Below are 25,301 nucleotides of genomic sequence, written 5' to 3'. Positions count from 1 at the left end.
GGTTTGAGAAAGGAATATAAAAACCGTGATGGAGAAGACCGGAAGTGTGAGAGAGAATGAATAAACTGAAAGATTAGAGGGAAGAAATTTGTGTTACGTGTAAGAAATACAATAAATAAATATATATATGTTGTTGATTGTCATAATAAACTGCATCTTGATGTGTTTACATTGGTATAATGTATTAATCACCTCATGATATGAACATTCTAAGTAAATTAGATGGACATCAAAAGGTAAAGGGAAGCCATAGTTTATCATGACCTAGCTGAAAACTGCGATTGTAGAATCTACAAAGTGAACTTTCTCGAATGGTTTATTTATTTTAAGGATTTTCCCTCAAAGCTGCTCCTATTTTTGAATTGGTAGACTCTTATCTCCAACTTTTAAGCTAACAATTCCTCACACCTCTCTCGCCTACTAGTGGAATTTAACTCTATAACGCAACTTTCAGGTTATCATGTTATTGGATAAGTCTTTCAGCAGAACTGACTTATTATTTTAGTTTTTAGTAAATAGAATTGTAAAGCTCCTTACCATTAATGGTAAAAAATAAGATATTATATCAAGGAAAAGTAATTCAAACGGTTCGTAATACGACCGATAAGAAAGAAAAACAAACGACACAAATTACGTTAAAAATTAACATATTGGTTAATATGCTGGTATTGTATGTTAAAAGATAAATATGTTTATATTTACCTTAAGAAAAAAGAAAAAAACATTTAAAATCACAAAAGAAATAAGCACTTATATGTATTATATGTATTATACGTATTATTTTGATAACAACGAATAAAACTGTTAATAGCTCAAATTCTTATCTTTGTCTCTTTCCCCCGCTAGTACAGCGGTAAGTCTGCGGACTTACAACGCTAAAATTATGGGTTCAATTCCCCTCAGTGGACTCGGCAGTTAACCCGCGGTGGCTTTGTTAAATGAAAACACATACACACTTATTATAGGCCCAGCATGGCCAGGTGTGTTATGATGTTCGACTTGTAATCTGAGAGTCGCGAGTTCGAATCCTTGTCGCACCAAACATGCTCGCCCTTTCAGCCGTGGGGACGTTATAACGTGACGGTTACTCCCACTATTCATTTGTAAAAGAGTAGCCCTAGAGTTGACGGTGGGTGGTGATGACTAGCTGCTTTCCCTCTAGTCTTACACTGCTAAATTAGGGACGGCTAGCGCAGATAGCCTTCGTGTAGCTTTGCGTGAAATAAAAAAACAACAATAAACAAACCTTTGTTGTTTTTGTTTTTTTTAACTCCAACTGGCACAGCAGAATGTCCGCAGACTTGCAATGCTACAAACCTGGTTTCCATACAGGTGGTAGGTAGAGTACAGATAGCTTTTTGTGTAGCTCTGTGCTTAACGACAAACAAATACTTAAGAAAAGAAGTAGATAAGATATTTGTTTTAACTTAACGCAGACGTATTTTGAAAAGATGTCGAGGTAATTATAGGGGATTCCGTAGAAGTTTTGTTTGCCTTCCAAAGTGGCTCAGTGACAACTTTGGAGCCTTATAACGCTAATAACAAGGCTTAAATACCCGGATATCTCTTTGTGGAAGTTTTGTATTTAACAGCAAATCGAACACACGAACGCACTCATATATTTGAATAAACATTTCGATTCGGTGTCTGAACTGCCATCTACTAGCAGGAAGTAGAATTGCAATGTAGTTCTGTACGTATGCGATAGATGGCGCAATTCAGTATCACATTTGCTGAATATAATAAAACCACGAATTCTTGAAACCTGATATATTTCTATACGGTTGAATGTTAATGTGGACAGATGGGCTTCATAAATATCACCATTATTTTATCACCATGGCTAGAAACGTAAGAATGATTAAAAAAAGGACATTAATTGATTGCTTAAGATCGAACTTGATAAATTGACAGAAAAAGCAAACTAAACGATAACTTATATCCAATCAACTGATTGAGAAATTACTTCTAGCGTATTTTACTTAGGAGTGAAGACAAATAAAAATGAAATACTAAATTATTTTCGAATAGTGTAGCTTTACAAGACAGAACCAACAGACAGTTTTTGATTTCATCGTCATAAAGTCGCTGTAGTTTCCCAACATCTGCCAACTCACTAATGTTCTTCATTTGAATAACAACTGATTCATCAAACTACACACAAACAATAAACATTAAAAAATAAAGTGATAACACTGTATAACACAAAAATTTTGTTCCTGGATAGTATGTGTTATTTCTTAATTGCTTGTGTTGTAAAAGTACAGAAAATGGTCATTATTCCCTTCAAACTTTGCTTTTGTGACCTGGATAATGAAATTTAGAAATTAACTTATTTTCTACGTAAAAATGGGCAAATTGCACATTTTCATTTACATAAAGTTTGAATAAAACAACATATAAATCAAGATTTACATGTATTTATACTAAAGTTATACAAAAATGTTTAGTAGTGAGTAGTTTATCGAGATTTGCGACTGTAATGTAAATCACTTTCACTTATCAGACCCCAAATATAGTCTCCCATCATGTTTTCGTTATACGCTTTTTGGTAGCAACGTTTAAAGTCCAGTATATCTTGATGGAAGCGCTTGCTTTGCTCCTCTGAGTATGCTTTCATGTTCTCCTTGAATTTATCAAGATGAGCGTCAAGAATATAGAACTTTCAGGGACTTCCTGCAGCCCATTTTGCCATAGTTCCATATAATTTTCGGCCTTTTGATTGCCAAAGAATCCCCGAACAACTGCGACAAAGCTGTCCCAAGTTTTTTCTTCCTGTTGAGCTTCTTGGGGAATTCTGTGCGCTGCAGAATCTTTTTTATCTGTGGTCCAACAAAGACACCAGCTTTGACCTTTGTCTCAGACAGTTCAGGGAAGAAGTCTCGAAGGTACTTGAAGGCTGCAGACACCTTACCAAGAGCTTGACAAACTGTTTCATAAGACCCAATTTTATGTGCAATGGTGGGAACAACATCTTATGGAGGTCCACTAGTGGCTCACACTTGACATTGTGCCTCCTCACAGAGAAATAGGTCCGTTGTGGCCAGTGCTTCCTGTTGTAGTACGCTGTGGTGTCCCTGCTGTCCCAAAGGCAAAGATAACAGGGAAAGTTGGTAAAGCCTCCATGGAGACCTATCAGGAATGTCACCATTTTGAAGTCTCCGATAATCTCCCAGCCATACTCATCATACTTCAAGGCTTCTAGCGAGGTCGTGATGCTGTTGTATTCCTCTCTGAGATGCACCAAATGTGCCAGGGGAAGAGATGGATACTTATTCCCGTTATGGAGCAACACAGCTTTGAGGCTTCTAGATGAACTATCAATGAAGAGGCGCTACTCGTTCGGGTTACAGGCAATTCCAATTGCCTCGCACAGACCGAATACATTGTGGCAGAAGCAGAGCCCATCTTGACGAGTGAAGAAGCTTGAAAAATGTCGGTGACGTTTCCTCTGACTTGCGACTTACACACTTTCATCTAACAAATCCCACTCCGTGAGTCTAAATGTCAAAATCTCAGCATTCGACTTTGTTAAACCAAGATCTCTGATCAAGTCAATGAGGTCTCTTTGGTTGGGGTAGTGTGGATTTTTCTCACCAGGTGCACCTCTGAATTGTAATCTGGATCTTCAACGTCTACCTCCTCTTCTGATTTGCTGCTCTCTTTTGAGGATGGCTGCTTTCTCTCTGGCGGAGTAGGTACAGGGAACTCAGGGCAGTATGGCACCGAGGCAATGGATGATGGAAGGTCCGGATACATGATGGCAGATGAATTCTTGCCAGTCAGACGTTTGGAAGGGTTCACCATGCAGAAGTAGCATTTGTTTGGATGGTCAGTGGGTTCACGCCAAATTCTTGGAATAGTGAACTTCATGGCTCTTTTTTCCCCTCTGTACCATCCTGTAAAAGATCAAAATAAAATTATTATGAAGAATAAATTTATTTTATCCACAATTAATGTGTAAGAGGTTCATGTAAAATATTTTATATGTGATATTTTTCTATATTATTGGAAATTAAAAAAAAGATCTTTAAATTTTAAAAAGTCTAAAATTTGTATAATATAAAATATTACTATTCAAGCAGGCAACAATTATCCGTCTTACCTTCTAGAGTTTTTTTTTTTTTGCAGTGCTCGCAGGTAAAATGAGGGTCCAGGGTTTGTCTGGATCCCCGACAGGCATGCCGAAATATGCCTTGTAGGCTTCACACATTTTAGCAGATGCTGTCACAGAGTACTTTTTCACTTTTGTCTTGATAAATTGGTCACATACAAAGCAGAATGCGTCTGGAGAATGCTTGTAGCTTCTTGATGCCATCTCTGATAAAATCAGAAAGGTCTATGTGCTCACTTAGGTAGCTAGAACTGTTGTTGTTGTTGTTTGAATGACGCACAAAGCTACACAATAGGCTATCTGTGCTCTGCCCACCACGGGTATCGAAACCCAGTTTTTTAGCATTGTAAGTCCGCAGACATACCGCTGAGCCAGTGGGGGGGGGGCGCAGCTAGAACTAAACTGAAGTCGTGAGTGGTGAGCCCCTGTATATATATTACTACGGAAAGTTCTAGAACATTCTCGTAAGTTCTACATCATTCTAGAAAGTTCTTGAAAATTATTGTAAGTTCGAAAAATTCTCTGCCAGCTACTTAGCACTAAATCTACCTGGAATGTTCTAGAAAAAGGGTAAATTTGAAAATTTCATAACCTAGGTCACAAAAGCGAAGTTTGAAGAGAAAAGTAGGTCTTTTCCATTTACTTTAGGCATAAGCAATTGGGAAATAACACTTTCTGTCCAGGAACAAGAAAAAGTAAACATTTTGTTACATAGTGTTATCAATTAAACTGGTTCAATAATTCAATTTTTTCCGGCTCGGTTAAGACACTCGACTCGTAATCTTAGGGTCGCAGGTTCGAATCCCATCATACCAAACATGCTCGCCCTTTCAGCCTTTGGGACGTTATAATGTGATGGTCAATTCTATTATTCGTTATTAAAAGAGTAGCCCAAGAGTTGGCGGTGGGCGGTGATGACTAGCTGCTCTTCCTCTAGTCTTACGCTGTTAAATTAGGGACGAATAGATGATTTCAACTTCGGGAGTGTGTGAATCTCGTATTTAGCTGATGATTAGCAGAATTCATATCGTTTACATTATGTATATTTGTATTTTGTGCAGTTTAGTGTAAAAAAATCACAGTTTGAATTTTGCGCAAAGCTACACGAGAGCTATCTGCGACAGCCATCCCTAATTTTGCAGTGCTAGATTAGATAGAAGGCAGCTAGTCGTCACCACCCACCTCCAACTCTTGGGCTACTATTTTACCAATGAATAGTGAGATCGAGCGTCGTATTATAATGCCCTCGCGACTGAAAGGGCGTGCATGTTTGGTGTGACGAGGATTCGAATCCGCGATCCTCCAATTACGAGTTGAGTGCCTTAACCACCTGACCAATCACAGCTTGATAGCCTGGGAAGGACACAAACATGAAACACTAAGGAACAAGTGTTTCTTTTGTTTTTGTTTTTTTCAGGGGTATAATAAAGGCTTTTCTTGTTAACACACATAAGAGAGACCAAAGAGTGAAGGTAGAGAATTGGTAGTTGTGCATGGTTTCATTCGATTTTCTATTTTATGACGAAATTAAAATCTAAACTCAAAACAAAAATATAAAAATGGAAATATTTATCTTCGTTTGAAAACCAAATTCACTTTCCATTTTATAAGCACAGCAAAGAGGTCACTAGGTGGCTATTTTGAGTATAGTTTTGTTGTTGTTGTTTTTAACTGCAGAGATGGACTGAACAGAAAACATTAACGGTCATGAAGGTTAAATCAACAGTTTTAAGATCTCAGGTTTGTGTGTTTTGCTGTCTTTATTAAATATTTGAGCGTGATAAAAATTTTAGTTCAAAATTACAGGATTAAAAAAAAACAGTGAAGGTTTTTTCTCTCAAAATATGAGTAACATAATTTAAATATTGTTTTTGTTAAGCGCAAAGCTTTGTTTGTTTTGGAATTTCGCACAAAGCTACTCGAGGGCTATCTGTGCTAGCCGTCCCTTACTTAGCAGTGTAAGACTAGAGGGAAGGCAGCTAGTCATCACCACCCACCGCCAACTCTTGGGCTACTCTTTTACCAACGAATAGTGGGATTGACCGTCACATTATGCACCCCCACGGCTGGGAGGGCGAGCATGTTTAGCGCGACGCGGGCGCGAACCCGCGACCCTCGGATTACGAGTCGCACGCCTTACGCGCTTGGTCATGAAGCGCAAAGCTACACAATAGTTTATCTGTGCAGTGCAAGTAAACCTCAAAGAAAACATATGAATGTAACATTCATATGAGGAGCCATTGAACTAATATAAACCAACTAATGATACTGTACTGTTTCAAATTAGCCACAAGTGTTTTTTTGTGGAATGTTAAAACATTATTTTACCTTGCAACTAGATAACAGGCGTATACTCATTATTGAAGACAATCTGACGTAAGTTCCAGTTCCAGTTCCATACAGGAATATGAGTGACACTGGTGGGAGTGTGGTGAGCTGGAATAACTTTGGTTTGTTTTGAATTTTGCGCAAAGCTACACGAGGACTATCTGCGCTAGCCGTCCCTTACTTAGTAGTGAAAGACTAGAGGGAAGGCAGCTACTCATCACCACTCACCGCCAACTCTTGGGCTACTCTTTTACCAACGAATAGTGGGACTGACCGTCACATTTTAATGTGGGTTAAGGCGTTCGACTCGTGGTTCGAGGGTCGAGAGTTCGAACCCCCGTCGCCCCAAATATGCTCGCCTTTTCACCCCTGGGGGCGTTATAAGATGAAGGTCAATCCCACTATTCGTTGGTAAAAGAATAGCTCAAGAGTTGGCGGTGGGTGGTGATAACTAACTGCCTTCCCTCTAGTCTTGCACATCAAAAGTTGGGACGGCTAGCGCAGATAGCCCTCGTATAGCTTTGCGCTAAATTCCAAAAAACAAATAAAATTATTGGTAGCGGAACGGCTTATTAGTACCACACGTTGTACAGGGTACATGCTATATTTTCTTCTGTTATATGTTAGTACAGATGTTCCTGATTTCAGTACAATAAAGACGATACTCGGTATTTTCCTACAAGAAGAGAGGATTTCTGAATGGAGTAGCCTACGTGTTCACTGAACTTCAATCCTGTTGAAAATGTACAGGTCTTCTTAGAGAGGCCAGGGCTAATTCTGTGAGGCCTCTAGCTTTTATAAAGATAAAATAAAAAATGATAGCACATGAAAAAAAAAGAAGATAATAATTGGTCCAAAAGAAAACAAAACATTGAATATTTTTTTTATTTAACATACATTTGTTAACATTACTTAACATTTAATAGATGCTTTTTTAGGCGTTTTCTGTTTGTTCGTTTCGTTACCATGCACAAAGCTACACAAAAGGCTATCAAAACCCGGTTTCTAGACGTATAAGTCCGCAGACATACTGTTTTCTCTGTGTGTAAAAAAGTTGTGAAATTTAATTGCAAAATATAAGAGTTTAAATTTGAGACCCACTTTAAGATTGAGATCCGAGCCGAATGGACCTCCTGCTCTTCTGTTTGGCTTTAAACATTTATTATGTCTTGCTCGTTGTAATGTTATATAGCCTGTCAAGTCACCCTAGACTTTAAAGATACGTTGGATTTGGTTTATTTGGAAATTCGTGTAAAGCTACAGGAGGGCTCTCTCGAATAGCTGTACATAATTTAGTAGTGCAAGACTAGAAGGAAGGCAGCTAGTCATCACCACCCACCGCCAACTCTTGGGCTACTCTTTTATCAACAAATAGTTGGATTGATCGTCAAATTATAGCGCCTCCACGGTTGAAAAGGGCGAACATGTTTGGAGTCCCAGGGATTCGAACCCGCGATCCTCGGATTACGAGTCGAGTGCTCTAACAACCTGGCCATGTCGGGCCAATACGTTGGAAATAGCTCTTCAAGAGGATAAATCAAATATCCTATTGACTTTTATTTTTTTTAGTTTCAACTTGCTATTCATGACCACTGCATTTTTTCCTCAAATGAAATGCCCTGCTTGATACATGTAACGCCACCTACCTCTACTAAATATCTACTAAGTGCATATATTCAATAACGAGTCATTCTGATTTTGCTTTTAACGGTTATGGCATATTTACGTAAAACCGATTTCATCAAAGTGCTTAGTATAAAATAGAAATATCAGTAGAATATATCAGAACTGATACCGAATTGAACTAAAATCAGCTGAATTTGAGTAAAAATAATAGATAGAGTGAATACGACGTCTAGCACGCAAGGAATACGATATTTATTCGTCATAATTACAAATACTCTGTTTGCTTGCTGATGGAGGACAGCGGTACGTCAGTGGGCGCGTAATGCTAAAAATAGGATTTCGACTTTCGCGGTGGACATAGTACAAACAAATAGCCCTTAGTGTAGCTTTGTGCCTTACAACAAACAATCTTATAGATGCGGGACAAACACTTTCCATTTTACTCGTGAGTTGAATAGATTGACTTTTACTGTCTCAACAAAACACCCAAGATTCGCTAAAAACGGTTAATGATTTGTACTTAATGAGAAATACAGGGTTTACCTAAAGCAAATAGCATTACTTATGTGAGTGTTCACGCTCATAAAACGTGAGGAAACAAGCCACCTATAAGGCTGTTAACGCTCGTTCATTACTGGTTTTATTTCCATAGAATGGCGTCCTCTTAGGGTCCTCGACTCTATCTCTGTCTGTGGGTCGGAGGTTCGATTCCCTGTCATCAAACCGTGGGAGTATTATAGTGTGACAGTAAATTCCACTATGAATCGATAAAAAGCACCCCAAGCGATGGACTAGGTGGGCAAAAAGTCCACACTATATTGTGTACGTGCGTTAAAGCTGTTTAGCAAAGGAAATGTCGTGTCGAAGACGCATTCTTAAGGATCGTTAAGTGTCATAAATTAAACCTTACTCATGTTGGAGGACTATATCAATAATGTATATTTGAGTAAAGCGGCAAACACTAACATTATAATGTAAATATGGTTTACCTGTGATAACATAGAGTACAGAAAAAACTAAAAACAAACAAAATATAAACACCTTTTAACCAATTAACACTCAGACGAGAAACATTCAATCAATATTAGGTCCCTCAAAGTCAGTGACATTTCATTCTGTTCCTCTGACCTTCATTTTGATAATACATTTCGGTGCTATTTTTGTCATAGGCTCATCATGGCACTCAACCCATAATCTCAAATTTACGGGTTCAATTTCCCGTCACACCAAATATGCTCGCTCTTTTAGCCGTGGGATCATTATAATGTGACGGTCAATTCCATTATTCGTTGGTAAAAGAGTAGCCTAAGAGTTGGCGGTGAGTGTTGATGACTAACTGCTTAACCTCTAGTCTTACACTGCTAAATTAGGGACGGCTAGCACAGATAGCCCTCGTGTAGCTTTATGTGAAATTCAAAAACAAAACGAACCACCACCCTTGTTGTTTGCAACAATAAAAATCCGAGTATGCTCAAGAGAATCTCAAGTGTGTGTTTATAGCAAGCTACATCAGGCTATCTGCTGAGCCCACCGAGGGGAATCGAACCCCTGATTTTAGCGTTGTTAATTCGTAGGCTTACCGATGCACTAGCGGGAAACGAGAATGCGAAGTTTTGGTTTGTTTGGTTTGCTTTGAATTTTGCGCAAAGCTACACGAGGGCTATCTGCGGCAGCCGTCCCCAATTTAGCAGTGTGAGACTAGAGAAAAGGCAGTTAGTCATCACCACCCAACGCCAATTCTTAGGCTACTCTTTTAACCAACGAATAGTGGGATTGACCGTCACATTATAACGCCCCTACGACAGAAAGGGGAGCATGTTTGGTGCGACGAGGATTCGAATCCGCGACCTTCAAATTAAGAGTCGAACGCCTTAACCCACCTGGCCAGGTACTTTTATCTGTCAGCCAGTGTCTTACTGTAATATTTTGTATCTGTCAGCCAATGTCTTACTGTAATATTTTGTATCTGTCAGCCAGTGTCTTATGTAATATTTTGCAACTTTTACAACTACTTTACTTCACATTCTGGCCCGGCAAGGCCAGGTGGAATCGACTTGCAATCCGAGTCACGGGTTCGAATAGCCGTCATACTAAACATGCTCGCCCTTTCAGCTGTGTTGGCGGTGATGTTGATGACTAGCTGCAGTCCAGCTGTCTTCGTGTACTGTAATAAAAACAAAACGAACCACCACCCTTGTTGTTTGCATCTGTCAGCCAGTGTCTTACTGTAATAATTTTACCGATATCTGTCTTTGAATTTTGCCAATGTCTTACTGTAATATTTTGTTCTTATCTGTCAGCCAGTGTCTTACTGTAATATTTTGTCATGTCTTACTGTAATATTTTGTATCTGTCAGCCAGTGTCTTACTGTAATATTTTGCAACTTACTGTAACAACTACTTTATTTTGCAACTTTTAACAACTACTTTACTTCACATTCTGGCCCGGCAAGGCCAGGTGGATAAGGCACTCGACTTGCAATCCGAGAGTCACGGGTTCGAATAGCCGTCATACTAAACATGCTCGCCCTTTCAGCTGTGGGGGCGTTATAATGTTCGGTCAATCCCGCTATTCGTTGGTAAAAGAGTAGCCCAAGAGTCGGCGGTGGGTGGTGATGACTAGCTGACTTCTCTCTAGTCTCACAGTGCTAACTTAGGGACGGCTAGCGCAGGTAGCTCTCGTGTAGCTTTGCGCGAAGTTCAAAAACAAACAAACAAACAAGACATATGAAATATTTTGTCATAACGAGACGATAAGTATGGCGAGAGTTAACTGTCCAGTAGTCTCGCGCTCTAGTGACACGGCGGTATATCTACGGACTTACAACGCTAAAAATCAGGGTTCGATACATGTAGTGTGCAGAAAACAGATATCTCATTGTTTTCCTTCAACCTTAACTTCAAACAAACAACTCAATACTTTGATAATATGATTATTTATGTGTTTGGTTTCTTTAGCAAAGCCACACCAAGCTATCTGCTGAGTCCACCGAGAGGAATTTAACCCCTGATTTTAACGTTGTAAATCCGTAGACTTACCGCGGTACCAACGGGGAACCATGATTATCTTATTCCATACCAGATGGATCTGTTTGGTTTGTTCTCTAAGTAACTGTAACATGAGCCTTATTATTTTATTATCGTAGCTTAAAAGTCCAGAAAAGTCAAATCTTGAGATTGATAAGAAGGCTGGAAAACATAGAAAGTGAGCATAATTGTGATACAGTTTAATTATATTTTAATTAAGATCTTCAATCAAACGTCATTCGATATCTAAAAAAACAAATTATTCAATGTTACTTTGTTTGTGTTTCTCATATTCCTTTTAACTGGTAAGATACGGATGTCCAATAAAATAATATGTGTGTAGGAGTAATGCCTTAGAGCAGTGTTTGGTTTGTCACAGTAATGCCTTAGAGCAGTGTTTGGTTTGTCACAGTAATGCTTTAGAGCAGTATTTGGTTTGTCACAGTAATGCTTTAGAGCAGTGTTTGGTTTGTCACAGTAATGCCTTAGAGCAGTGTTTGGTTTGTCACAGTAATGCCTTAGAGCAGTGTTTGGTTTGTCACAGTAATGCTTTAGAGCAGTATTTGGTTTGTCACAGTAATGCTTTAGAGCAGTGTTTGGTTTGTCACAGTAATGCCTTAGAGCAGTGTTTGGTTTGTCACAGTAATGCCTTAGAGCAGTGTTTGGTTTGTCACAGTAATGCCTTAGAGCAGTATTTGGTTTGTCACAGTAATGCCTTAGAGCAGTGTTTGGTTTGTCACAGTAATGCCTTAGAGCAGTATTTGGTTTGTCACAGTAATGCCTTAAAGCAGTATTTGGTTTGTCACAGTAATGCCTTAGAGCAGTATTTGGTTTGTCACAGTAATGCCTTAGAGCAGTATTTGATTTGTCACAGTAATGCCTTAGAGCAGTGTTTGGTTTGTCACAGTAATGCCTTAGAGCAGTATTTGGTTTGTCACAGTAATGCCTTAGAGCAGTATTTGGTTTGTCACAGTAATGCCTTAGAGCAGTATTTGGTTTGTCACAAATCACTCTTTAAAATTTGTTGACGAGAAACTCGCATTTTAGAAAAAGGTTTCGAAACGTTTTTTTTCATTACCCATTCAATCCGTCTCTGGATTTTCATTTCTTAGAAAGCATTTCGTAAAATAAACATACCAAATATAAAGTTAAATAACTTTATTGCTGTTTGATATAACGATAGTAGTTTAATATCAATTCAAATAGTAGACTTGTAAGTTTGGTTTTGTTCTTGTTTCTCTGACGAACAAACTGTTACTGGAAATTCGTCACACACGTTACAAGAGTTCTTATTCCCCAGCTCCGAGAAACTCCTGGTTTGTTATAAAGAGCTGTCTTTCAACAGGATGGAGCACCACCCCACTTTACTCGAATTATCAGTGTTTTTAGACCAAAGTTTTCCAGAGTGTTGGGTTGGTAAAGGAGGATCTATGAAATGACCTGCTCGTTCGCTCGATTTAACTCCTTTAGATTTTCATCTATGGGGATTTTGAAAAACAAAAGTTTACCATAAAACAACAAAAGGCCTTGAGGATCCTAAACATTGGATTCGTGATGCTATCTTGTCCATTCCTTCTGCTGTGTTAGAAAATTAAAACGCAGAAATATATTATTTATAGCGAACGATAGCAGACATGTAGAAGTCCATTAATTATCACAACTAAAACTTATAAATCTACTACCCGTATTTATATTCAATTTTTGTTGTTATCTCAAATAACAATGTAGCTATTCAACTTTATTTTTGGTATATTCATTATCAGACACCATATACTAGAAGCCTTGAGCTGATAAAATTTACAGCAATCAAAAGTTTATCTGCAATACTTGTTGAAAATACTTTGAGAGCCCTGGTATGGCCAGTTAGTTAGGCCTCTCGAGCCCCGGTTTCAGAGTCTAGAGCTCGAATTCCCGTCCCAACAAACATGAGAGCGTTATAAAGTGATGGTCATTCCCACTATTCGTTGATGAAAGAGTACCCCAAGAGTTGGCGGTGAGCAGTGGTTACTAACTGCCTTCCCTCTAATCTTTCAATGCTAGCGCAGATAATTCTCGTGTAGCTTGTGCGAAATTCAAACCAACCAAACCAAATATCTTGCAGGAGGAAGAGGTTGGGATTGTACCTGACCCTTAAAGCTCCACCCAAATGACCTAACTACCGATGAATAGAAACAGCGTATGAATACTACGTTATTCCTGTGTATATTCATCCATCACCTTTCATTAAATGCGTACTAAAATACTTTATTCTAGGGTGTTTTTTTAACAGCAAATTAAATAAGATAAGGTCAAAGTTTTATTATTTTTTTCATCAGAAGTAATAGGTGATATTAATGTTGAGAAGACACAAGCAGTTGAATATATATAAATATGTATGTGTGGTATTTGTTAATCGGTTATTTTAGAAATAAGACGATAATGGTTTGGTTTGTTTTGAATTTCGCGCAAAGCTACACGAGGGCTATCTGCGCTAGCCGTCCCTAATTTAGTAGCGTAAGACTAGAGGGAAGGCAGCTAGTCATCACAACCAACTCTTGGGCTACTCTTTTACCAACGAATTGTGGAATTGACCGTCACATTATAAGCCCCCACGGCTGAAAGAGCGAGCATGTTTGGTGTGACGGAGATTCGAACCCGCGACTCTGGGATTGCGAGTGAAGTGCCCCTAACTACCAGGCCATGGCGGCGATAATAGATTAACTTATTCATTGCTTGATCACTAGAACAAGAATTATTAGTTTCACTTGTATATAAATCACTGTTTGAAAAAATTATTGCAAATGACGTTTGAGAACATGCGCAGCGAAGTTCTTTCGTTTCTCTAAGTTTCTCATGATTGATGTGAAAAAAACAATCGCTCCGCGTGCTTCACAAACCAGATATTGATGATAAATGAAGAAGAGCGCAATTATGAAACAATCGTTTAACCAATGAAACTTTTGGGACTCCAACAGCCCCAAGCCCTTAATGAACTGGAGCAACTACTGCACCCGGTTATATCTACTTTAAATTGAAAAGAAAAAGAGCAAAATTCCTCAAGAAACTAGTGCACTGTCAAACAAGTGTTGAACCAGTAACTTAGTGAAATTTGTTTAATCATTAACTGTCCATGGTTTAAGAAAATAAGACAACAATGTACTTGTTAATGACTTAAACAAGGAAACCCGTATTCTCAAGACGGCTGGTATGGGTATTGAAGCTTTAGTTAAAATTTTACTCAGAGTGGGTTTCTGGTCATGACGAAACAAGGAAGCAACGTCTTTCATGTCTATAAATTTCTATTGAGATTTTAATTAAGATAGAAATTTAGGAAATATGTAATGTAATATTACTTTACTGGTTTGTACGTGACTCATCTTGAACATTAATGACGAAGTGACTGATAAAGATATACTTTACTGGTTTGTACGTGGCTCATTATAACATTAATGACGAAGTGACTGACAAAGATATACTTTACTGGTTTGTACGTGACTCATTATAACATTAATGACGAAGTGACTGATAAAGATATACTTTAATGGTTTGTACGTGGCTCATTATAACATTAATGACGAAGTGACTGATAAAGATATACTTTACTGGTTTGTACGTGACTCATCTTGAACATTAATGACAAAGTGACTAATAGAGATATACTTTACTGGTTTGTACTTGACTCATCTTGAACATTAATGACGAAGTGACTGATAAAGATATACTTTACTGGTTTGTACGTGACTCATCTTGAACATTAATGACAAAGTGACTAATAGAGATATACTTTAATGGTTTGTACGTGACTCATCTTGAACATTAATGACGAAGTGACTGATAAAGATATACTTTAATGGTTTGTACGTGACTCATTATAACATTAATGACGAAGTGACTGATAAAGATATACTTTACTGGTTTGTACGTGACTCATTATAACATTAATGACGAAGTGACTGATAAAGATATATTTTACTGGTTTGTACGTGACTCATCTTGAACATTAATGACAAAGTGACTAATAGAGATATACTTTAATGGTTTGTACGTGACTCATCTTGAACATTAATGACGAAGTGACTGATAAAGATATACTTTACTGGTTTGTACGTGACTCATCTTGAACATTAATGACAAAGTGACTAATAGAGATATACTTTAATGGTTTGTACGTGACTCATCTTGAACATTAATGACAAAGTGACTGATAAAGATATACTTTAATGGTTTGTACGTGACTCATTATAACATTAATGACGAAGTGACTGATAAAGATATACTTTACTGGTTTGTACGTGACTCATTATAACATTAATGACGAAGTGACTGATAAAGATATATTTTACTGGTTTGTACGTGACTCATCTTGAACATTAATGACAAAGTGACTAATAGAGATATACTTTAATGGTTTGTACGTGACTCATCTTGAACATTAATGACGAAGTGACTGATAAAGATATACCTTACTGGTTTGTACATGACTCATCTTGAACATTAATGACGAAGTGACTGATAAAGATATACTTTAATGGTTTGTACGTGACTCATTATAACATTAATGACGAAGTGACTGATAAAGATATACTTTAATGGTTTGTACGTGACTCATCTTGAACATTAATGACAAAGTGACTGATAAAGATATATTTTACTGGTTTGTACGTGATTCATCTTGAACATTAATGACGAAGTGACTGATAAAGATATACTTTACTGGTTTGTACGTGGCTCATTATAACATTAATGACGAAGTGACTGATAAAGATATACTTTACTGGTTTGTACTTGTCTCATCTTGAACATTAATGACGAAGTGACTGATAAAGATATACTTTACTGGTTTGTACGTGACTCATCTTGAACATTAATGATAAAGTGACTAATAGAGATATACTTTAATGGTTTGTACGTGACTCATCTTGAACATTAATGACGAACTGACTAATAAAGATATACTTTAATGGTTTGTACGTGACTCATCTTGAACATTAATGACAAAGTGACTAATAAAGATATACTTTATTGGTTTGTACATGACTCATTTTGAACATTAATGACAAAGTGACTAATAGAGATTACTTTATTGGTTTGTACATGACTCATTTTGAACATTAATGACGAAGTGACTGATAAAGATATACTTTACTGGTTTGTACGTGACTCATCTTGAACATTAATGACAAAGTGACTAATAGAGATATACTTTAATGGTTTGTACGTGACTCATCTTGAACATTAATGACGAACTGACTAATAAAGATATACTTTAATGGTTTGTACGTGACTCATCTTGAACATTAATGAAAAAGTGACTAATAAAGATATACTTTATTGGTTTGTACATGACTCATTTTGAACATTAATGACAAAGTGACTAATAGAGATTACTTTATTGGTTTGTACATGACTCATTTTGAACATTAATGACAAAGTGACTAATAGAGATTACTTTAATGGTTTGTACGTGACTTATTTTAAACATTAATGACAAAGTGACTAATAAACATAAGGATATAGACCCACTGTTGGTATCACGAAATTATCTTTATGTCTATCTTTTTAGTAACTTAATAATTAATAGAAAAATCTGTAAGAAACTATTTGTTTCTACTTTTTGTTGTCACGACTTGAATTTCATGTTATTTTACGACGCCAGTCATGTAATCCACTGATAGAAACGACATTATTACTGTAGCTAATTAATTCATACGTTTGTACTGAATTATCTAGTACCAATTTATTAAGCTTTTTTAAAACATTTACAGTCACTTGCAAACCGAACTATATTTTTATATGGTTAAAAATCCGAGTAAAGTAATCATAGAACTATTTTTCGTTGCTATAGAATTTCCTCACAGTCGTTCGAGAAAGAAACTCGAAGTCAGATTCACTTGTGAGTAAAGAAATAAAAAATCGAACATAACATGACCATGTTATTTCTGCCATTTAATCAAATGGTGAACGTTTCTGTTTTCTACCGTAAGGTAGCGTTGTGTATATGTCGACCATCGGGACTATCTGCTTTAATTAATTAATATATAGGTTCTGAAAATTTTATCTAACAGACCTTAGTTCTGTGGAACCGTGGCGTTTCGGCGTGAGGAACGAAATACGTCAGGGGTTTGGGTGTTCTGGCAAACAACTGAACAGCCAGAGTCGGTCTCCAATAAACATAGGACGTGTTGTAAACATTCCTAAGGATTGATAGTAGTGCTTGGCTAAAACTTCCAGGTCATTTGTGTACATCCGTTTCCACTTTGTTCTTCTGTTCTGGAACCAAATTTTAATCTGAAAATGACAATGTTGGTTTCAGTCGAATGATTTCCAAAGCCAATATATAACACGGTATATCTAGTTTAAAACTTTGGAATACAGAGCACAGAACAACTACAAATTGAGTCCACGTTATTTGTATATTCTTCAAACGTAAATAGTCGTTATCCTTCATCGAAATATTGTTTGTTTGTCGGAATTTCGCGCAAAGCTACTCGAGGGCTATCTGCACTAGCCGTCCCTAATTTAGCAGTGTAAAGTAGAGAGAAGGTAACTAGTCATCACCACCCACAGCCAAGTCTTGGGCTACTCTTTTACCAATGAACAGTGGGATTGAACGTACCATTATAACGTCCCCACGGCTGAAAGGGCTAGAATGTTTAGTGTTACGGGGTTTCGAACCCGGGACCCTCAGATTACAAGTCGAGTGCCTTAATCACTTGGTCAAGTCGGACGAGCTCCAACACTTAACAAATATCAAAGTAGCATGTTTGGTGCGAGGGGTGATTCGAACCCGCGACTCTCGGATTACGAGTCGAACGCCTTGACCCACCTGGCCATGCCGGGCTCAACGAGATCTAGAAGAGATAACAGAATGGTATAAAAACCCCAAGGTTTCAGTGGGTATCATGTATGGCGTAATTGTTTGAATCCTTATAGTGTAATTAAATGTAAAAGAAATAACGTTTTTTTAATACATTCGTGATATAGAAAAAGATTTGATCACATTTAGAACATTTTATCTCTTCTTTCTAAAAGAGATTATGAAACCTGCTCTATTTTAGAGCACACACAATTTACTCCTGTTGTTTCTAAAAACGATTTTGAAACCCGTCCTATATTTAGAAAGAGTTGTACTTTATAGAGCCAATCACTTATGTCTGTTATTTTTATAAATAATTATAAAACCCGTCCTATGCTTCAAACAAACTGAACTTTATAAAACATACCAGTTAAACCTGTTATTTCTAATTGGAATTTTTAAACCTATCCTGTATTTGAACGAGTTGTACTTTATAGAATCTAAAGGTTATCTACTCTTATTTTTTTTTTAATATTTGCAGCGATCTCTTTGTTTTATAAAAACTTTCCTGATTTCCTTTTGTGGCTCATTAGAAAACAAAGATCCATAATTCCATCTTAATGAATCCATTTTTGTCCAATTGTATGTTTCATAAACTCTCTCCCACCGATTCAGACCCGAAGTGAACATCATTTGTTCCCGTTGAGTATCTGAGGGGTCCAAAACATTGCACGTGTGGTAGCTAACGTGACAACATTCAGAAAGGGTGTAATGGTGATACGTAAGTCATATGATACTTTCCTCTTCGGAGAATAACCGTACACTATACTCTTTGTAAAAAACAAGTTTATTGACTGGTGTTAATTTATTTAAACTCTAGCAATAGAAATGTAGACTTTAATATAGGGTACACAGTCTAGGCTAATGGCTTTTAATTTTTTTAGTTATTGAAGTCACGACTAAGGTAAATAAAACTTTTATACTTTTAAAATTCACTTCTAAGGACGGTCTTGGACAAAATATTGGCATACTGTAATATATTGATGTTATTGTTTACATGTATGAGTTTTGTGTGTGTTTTCTATTTTAGCAAAGCCACATCGGGCTATCTGCTGAGCCCACTGAGGGGAATCGAACCCCTGATTTTAGCGTAGTAAATCCGAAGACATATCGCTGTACTAGCAAGGGAATCATGTAAGGGAACCATATTGTTTGAATTTAAGCCCAATGGGTTGCCCTTGTTCTGCCCATCACGGGTATCGAAAGCCAGTTTCTAGAATTGTAAGTCAACAGGCATACGTATGTGCCAGTGGAGTACATGGTGTAGTAACTCAGCAAATGTTCGAGTTATAACAGAGAAGTAGCGTACGGTTGGACAAGCGTGTACGAGTTATTTTTGTTTGTGTTAATATGAGCATTTGTTCCCCAAATCATATGTTTACACGTATTTAGTACAAAAGGATGTGCTTTTGGTATAATCTTGTTCGAAAGAAAACAATGCTTTGTTCAGAAATTTTATCTACTTTTTGTAGAGTCGTGTCTCATCACGTGCAAGAAGTTATAGGGCGTTAAATGTTCAACTGTCCAGAGAATGTTTGTAGCAAACGAACATTGCCAGAAGAGTAGGATATTCATAGTGTAGTGAATCGTGAAACATCATCGGATTACAAGAAACTTTGTTTCATGAAAATCTACTGGTAGACGCCGACCGAAATATTACTACCCGAGATGACTATGTTTTGATCAGGTTAACATGTCAATGTTGAAAGAAGTCTTGCAACACCTTGTGAAATAAATTGAATGAACATACTCAGGTTATTTTGCAAGAAAAGCTATCTGGAACCCGATATCATCCATAACCCACTGCTGTCTCCTTGTTACTTGGGCAAGACAGCACGTCAATTTACAGTTAGGACATTGACGACATGTAATCTTTTCAGATGAGTCATGTTTCGCTTGTTAAAGTTGATGGTAGGATTTGTATTCGTTGTTTGCCTGAAGAATAGATGACAGAAGACTGTTTTCTACAAGAAATACAAAGAAGGTGGCGCGGTACATGTTTGGACAGCTATTCATCATGATTAAAAACTGCTCTTTAGATCCTCCAGGCATCACATGGAGACAATATTTCCGCCACATGCTAGAGCAAGTTTGGCAATAGCTTTGTGTTCCAGGATGACAATGATAATTCCTATAGTGCAAATATTGTACAAGATTATCACGATCAGAAGAGTGTTATAAGACTGTCATGGCCAGCAAAGTTTCCAGATTGTAATTCAGTTGAGAACTGGTATTAAGAAATGAGCTCAAAAATTGCTAATCACGACCTTAAACCAACTGTTTGTAACTGAGTTGCAGCGTCTTTCAGTGACAAGTTCGGGTTAAATCGCACGACTTCATAATAATTTGATGTTATATTTTATCATTATACATGCTTTGGTAAGTTGTGTTCTGATAGGGGTGTTGCAGAATTACACATCTTTCTACAGGTCTCTGAGAAAATTGTTTGTTGTTCTAATAAATCGTTCATGATGTCGATATAATTTGTTTCATCATTCATATGGCATGTTTAGATGTTTAATATAACATACATTTCTCATATTTAGATGTTTAATATAACATACATTTCTCATATTTAGATGTTTAATATAACATACATTTCTCAGTTTGAAATCGCTAATGTATTTGTATTTTCATATTATTTCGCAAGTGTATATACAATTAATTTAGTCAACACTGATATACAATTAATTGTCAACACTGTGTTAACAAAATAATACAATTCTGATGTGTTACGAATCTTTACCAATAGAGATTGTGTTATAATAGGTGTTCATTTTTAACTCTGAGGAAGATATAAAATAACAACAACAGATAAAAAAACGCTGTGTTGTTGATATGCAGACCACATCAAACCAAGAGTTAACACAGTGTTGACTAAACTAATTATGTTTTATATTATTTCCCACAAGATATACAAGTAATTTAGTCGACACTGTGTTAACTCTTGGTTTGATGTGGTCTGCATATCAACAACACAGCGTTTTTTTATCTGTTGTTGTTATTTTATATCTTCCTCAGAGTTAAAAATGAACACCTGTTATAACACAATCCCTAAAGATTCGTAATACATCAGAATTGTATTATTTTGTTTCACATAAACAACATGTTAGTGTATTTCTCCTTTTAAGTCTTAAAACAAGTTATGAGACCTACCTGAGTTTCTGTAAGTTTTAATGTTTTGGAAAGCTGCATTCTCTTTGAAACAGAAAGATACCTGTTTCGTTCAAACTCGGATTCCAATGTTTTGATCTGAGTCGAAGTGAATGCTGTTCTTTGTCTCTTTTTTCTTTCTTCTGAGGGGTGACACCTACCGATAGTTTCTGAAATTATATATATATTTGTGTGCATAGATATAGATTCTACGAGTTTAATATCATCAAAAATTAATAAAAGCTTTTAGAGTTTATTTCAATCATTTTAAATTTTTTTAAGTTTTTATTTCCAAGTACTTCAGCCTTGACTTACTCAGTAATATTTAGTTAACATATTAAAATGATAATTTTAGGTTAAATTAGGGTTTTTAGAATATTTAACAAATTTTCAGGGTTTCAAAAGATTTGTAGGTCAATTTATGTTTTTACAAACTTTTTAATGTTTATTACTTGGTTTGTTAAAGGTTCTAGGCTAGTTTAGTGTATTTAGATTAGTGTAAGGTGTTCCAAAGTTTTTATAAGTTAGTTTAGGGTTTTCAAAAGGTTTCTTTGGGTTAGTTTAAAGTTTTAATTTTTTAGGTTAGTTTAAGGTTTTTGAAAGTTTTTAAAGTTAGTTTAGGATTCCTAAAAGGTCTTTGGTTAGTTTAGGGTTTTTAAATATTCTGACATAACACAATAAGTTTTTGTGTCTACTGATGGTCACAAAAGAAACGACCGTTCGAAACGTTTAAGAGTGGGAATCATAGCATTTCATAATTAATTAATTAATGTTTATATAAATAAAGTAATACAACGCTTCACAGATTGTAGATTAAATAATACATTATCGGTACATTTACATTAGGTAACTTTTAAACTTGAAAATCACCATTCAACGTCAGATTAAACCCATTTCAACAAATAACTTTTAGACTGTACTGGTTGTTTCTTGAACTAAAAATAATAATTTATTTTCAACCTGTTTTTTCATTTACGTTTATTAACCTTATATTCTACTTTAGATATTTTTGTAACAATGTTTTAATATTAAAAAAGAAAGCAGACATTCAGCTCCCGGCCTCGAGACGTTCGAGCAACACATACAACGTTGCACAATCGTTTAACACCTTTCAAACGCATCACCGTATCAACTAGTTAACCCTGTGTAACGGCTGCTGGACTCAAACGTTGAAATGTGATCTAACATGGCTGAGGTTGTCAATGAGACGTGAAGTGATCCCAAAGGAAGCTAAATCAATGAGAACAGTCATGTAACGCCACGTACCATCTGTATCCAATCAACAACTTCGATAAAACTGTTACAGAAGACACACTGATCAAGTTCTAAAGAGTCTGGATGGAACTGAAACTTGTTTATTCTTAGTCGAATACCGTAGAAAGATAGCGAGAACACGACCAAACGGGAAGTAATATAAAAAAGTTAAAACATACACATATGTCAGAATATGCTACTAAAGTGTAGAAATACATAACTCTGAGTGCAGCAAGAAACGAATAAAGATTTAATAAGCGTTTCTGAGTTATAAAAATTCAGTTGCTTAACAACAAAATATTTATCCAGTCAGTTAGCTGTGTCGCGACTGTTTATCTCGTTCAATCTCAATTTACGTTTTCGTTCCCTATTGATTCAGCAGGACTTCTAACGCTAAATACTGGTTTCGATACTCATAGTTGGCACAGCACAGATAGACCATTGTATAGCTTTGTGCTCAATTAGAGACAAATAAAAATTATCATTTAAAGTTTGTTTTTTACAGAATTACGTTAACATATTAGACTGCAACCGTTAAAATATTTTTTGCCTGTTTTCAGTTTATATCAACCTTAGATATGGTTTGTCAGGATTTTAAAACTGTTTGAGATTTTATTTTATCTTAGTTATGGTTTATCAGAATTTTAAAACTGGTTGAGATTTTATTTTATCTTAGTTATAGTTTATCAGAATTTTAAAACTGGTTGAGATTTTATTTTATCTTAGTTATGGTTTATCAAAATTTTATAACTGGTTGAGATTTTATTTTATCTTAGTTATGGTTTATCAGAATTTTAAAACTGGTTGAGATTTTATTTTATCTTAGTTATAGTTTATCAAAATTTTAAAACTGGTTGAGATTTTATTTTATTTTAGTTATGGTTTATCAGAATTTTGAAACTGGTTGAGATTTTATTTTATCTTAGGTATGGTTTATCATAATTTTAAAACTGGTTGAGATTTTATTTTATCTTAGTTATGGTTTATCAGAATTTTAAAACTGGTTGAGATTTTATTTTATCTTAGTCATGGTTTATCAGAATTTTAAAACTGGTTGAGATTTTATTTTATCTTAGTCATGGTTTATACGAATTTTAAAACTGTTTCTCAGTTTATATCAATCTTAGCTATGGTTTGTCAGAATTTTTAAACTGTTTTTCAGTTTATATCAACCTTAGTTATGGTTCTTCGGAATTTTGAAACTGGTTCTCAATTTCTACCAATATGAGTTAAGGTACCCATGATTGGCACTGGATAAAGTATTCAAAATTGCTAAATATAAGGAATGAAGACCAATATAATGTAATTAACAAAATACCGTTCGCATGCATTGAATAGTGAATACGTCTGTCTAAATATTGTTTAACTTATAAACTGGATTTATATCACTGTAAATATTTATTTCAAATCAAATTGGTTAAGGTATTGAGTTCGGTTTGTTGTTAACCCATATACATGTGACTACATTTATTTTACATAAAGAAATATAAAAATTATATAACATCTTGAATTTTTAATCAGCTTTTTAGCGATAATTCAAGACTTATTAACTGTGAAATATTTCAACAATATATATATATATTTAAATTAAAATTTGAAATTGAAAAGGTTATTCTTCGAATCAACATAATACAGTTTTATTGGATCGTTTTTTGGTCATGTGAATATGGTGCAACATAATAAAACTTTGGTTTAGTTTGAATTTTGCGAAAAGCTATTCGCGGGCTATCTACACCATGCTAAAATGAAGTGTTCGATTTTCCTCGACAGACTCAGCAGATACCCCGACGTGGCTTTGCTATAAGAAAATACACACAAGCTATCTACGCTATCCGTCTCTAATTTAGTAGTAATATACTAGAGGGAAGGCAGCTATATAGTCAACACCACCTATCGTCATCTTTTGACTGGCTACTTTAACATTAAATCAGGGGTTCGATTCCTCTCGATGGACTCAGCAGAGTCTGATGTGGCTTTGCAAAAGAAAACACACACACTCTTTTAACAAGGAAAGTTGAGATTGACAGCAGTGTTGTATGCTCCCACGGATGAAAGCATGTTCGGTGATGGGGATTCGAACCCACGGATTGCGACTTGAATACCTTAATGCCAGGCCCCATTATGAAAAACAGTGTGCTGTGAGATATATTAACCATAGAATTATAAAGAAATAAAGACTGTATGTAACTTTCACTTAAAATAGAAGTTATAACTATTACACATAAATGCTGGCCTTGATTACTCAGAATAATAATTGAAGTTTTTCGAGGGGCACACGTATTATATTATTTTATCTTACCAGCTGCTGTAAAAGATAAACCCGCACGCCATGGCCAGCTGGGGTAAGGCACTCGACTCGTAGTCTTTAGGTTGCGGGTTCGAATCCCGGTCGCACCAAACATGCTCGCCCTTTCAGCCGTGGGGGCGTTATAATGTGACTGTCAATACCACTGTTCGTTGGTAAAAGAGTAGCCCAAGAGTTAGCGGAGGGTGATGATGACTAGCTGCCTTCCCTCTAGTCTTACACTGTTAAATAAGGGACGGCTAACACAGATAGCCCTCGAGGAGCTTTGTGCGGAATTCAAAAAACAAAAACAAAAGAAAGGATATCTACTTTATTATCGATATTTCGCGTGAAGTGAGTTTTAACTAATTTGGGATAAAATGACGATTTTATTACAGTAAAGATCAGCTTCTCCTAAAGCGACACGGTGAAATATGGGACAGCAAACAAAATTTAATTTCACCGGAATGAATAAAAATATGTTCTCAATATAAATGGTACTTACAGTAGATAAAAATATGTTCTCACTATAAATGGTACTTACAGCAGATAAAAATATGTTCTCACTATAAAATGGCGATTGCAGTAGATAAAAATATGCTCTCACTATAAATGGTACTTACAGCAGATAAAAATATGCTCTCACTATAAATGGTACTTACAGCAGATAAAAATATACT

The 25,301-nt window shown here is 36.0% G+C and overlaps 1 protein-coding gene across 3 annotated transcripts in view; it reads right to left on the bottom strand.

The window, feature by feature from the left end:
- The window catches only part of LOC143239497 (homeobox protein ceh-19-like), a 42,737-nt gene that overhangs the window by 4,824 nt on the left and 12,612 nt on the right, over window positions 1-25,301 (bottom strand). The window contains exons 2-3 of one of the 3 annotated variants that reach the window (XM_076480621.1): window positions 21,087-21,253; window positions 16,631-17,362 (exon numbers count right to left, since the gene is read on the bottom strand). In XM_076480621.1, the coding sequence (XP_076336736.1) occupies window positions 17,189-17,362; window positions 21,087-21,253 (341 nt within the window). In that variant the 3' untranslated portion in view covers window positions 16,631-17,188. The other 2 variants (XM_076480630.1, XM_076480637.1) reach the window with 2 other exon arrangements.

This window comes from Tachypleus tridentatus, chromosome 2 (assembly GCF_004210375.1).
Source record: "Tachypleus tridentatus isolate NWPU-2018 chromosome 2, ASM421037v1, whole genome shotgun sequence".
Taxonomy (NCBI): Eukaryota; Metazoa; Arthropoda; class Merostomata; order Xiphosura; family Limulidae; genus Tachypleus; species Tachypleus tridentatus.
The sequence above is the reverse complement of the archived record's forward strand: the minus strand, read 5'-3'. Positions and strand labels throughout refer to the sequence as shown.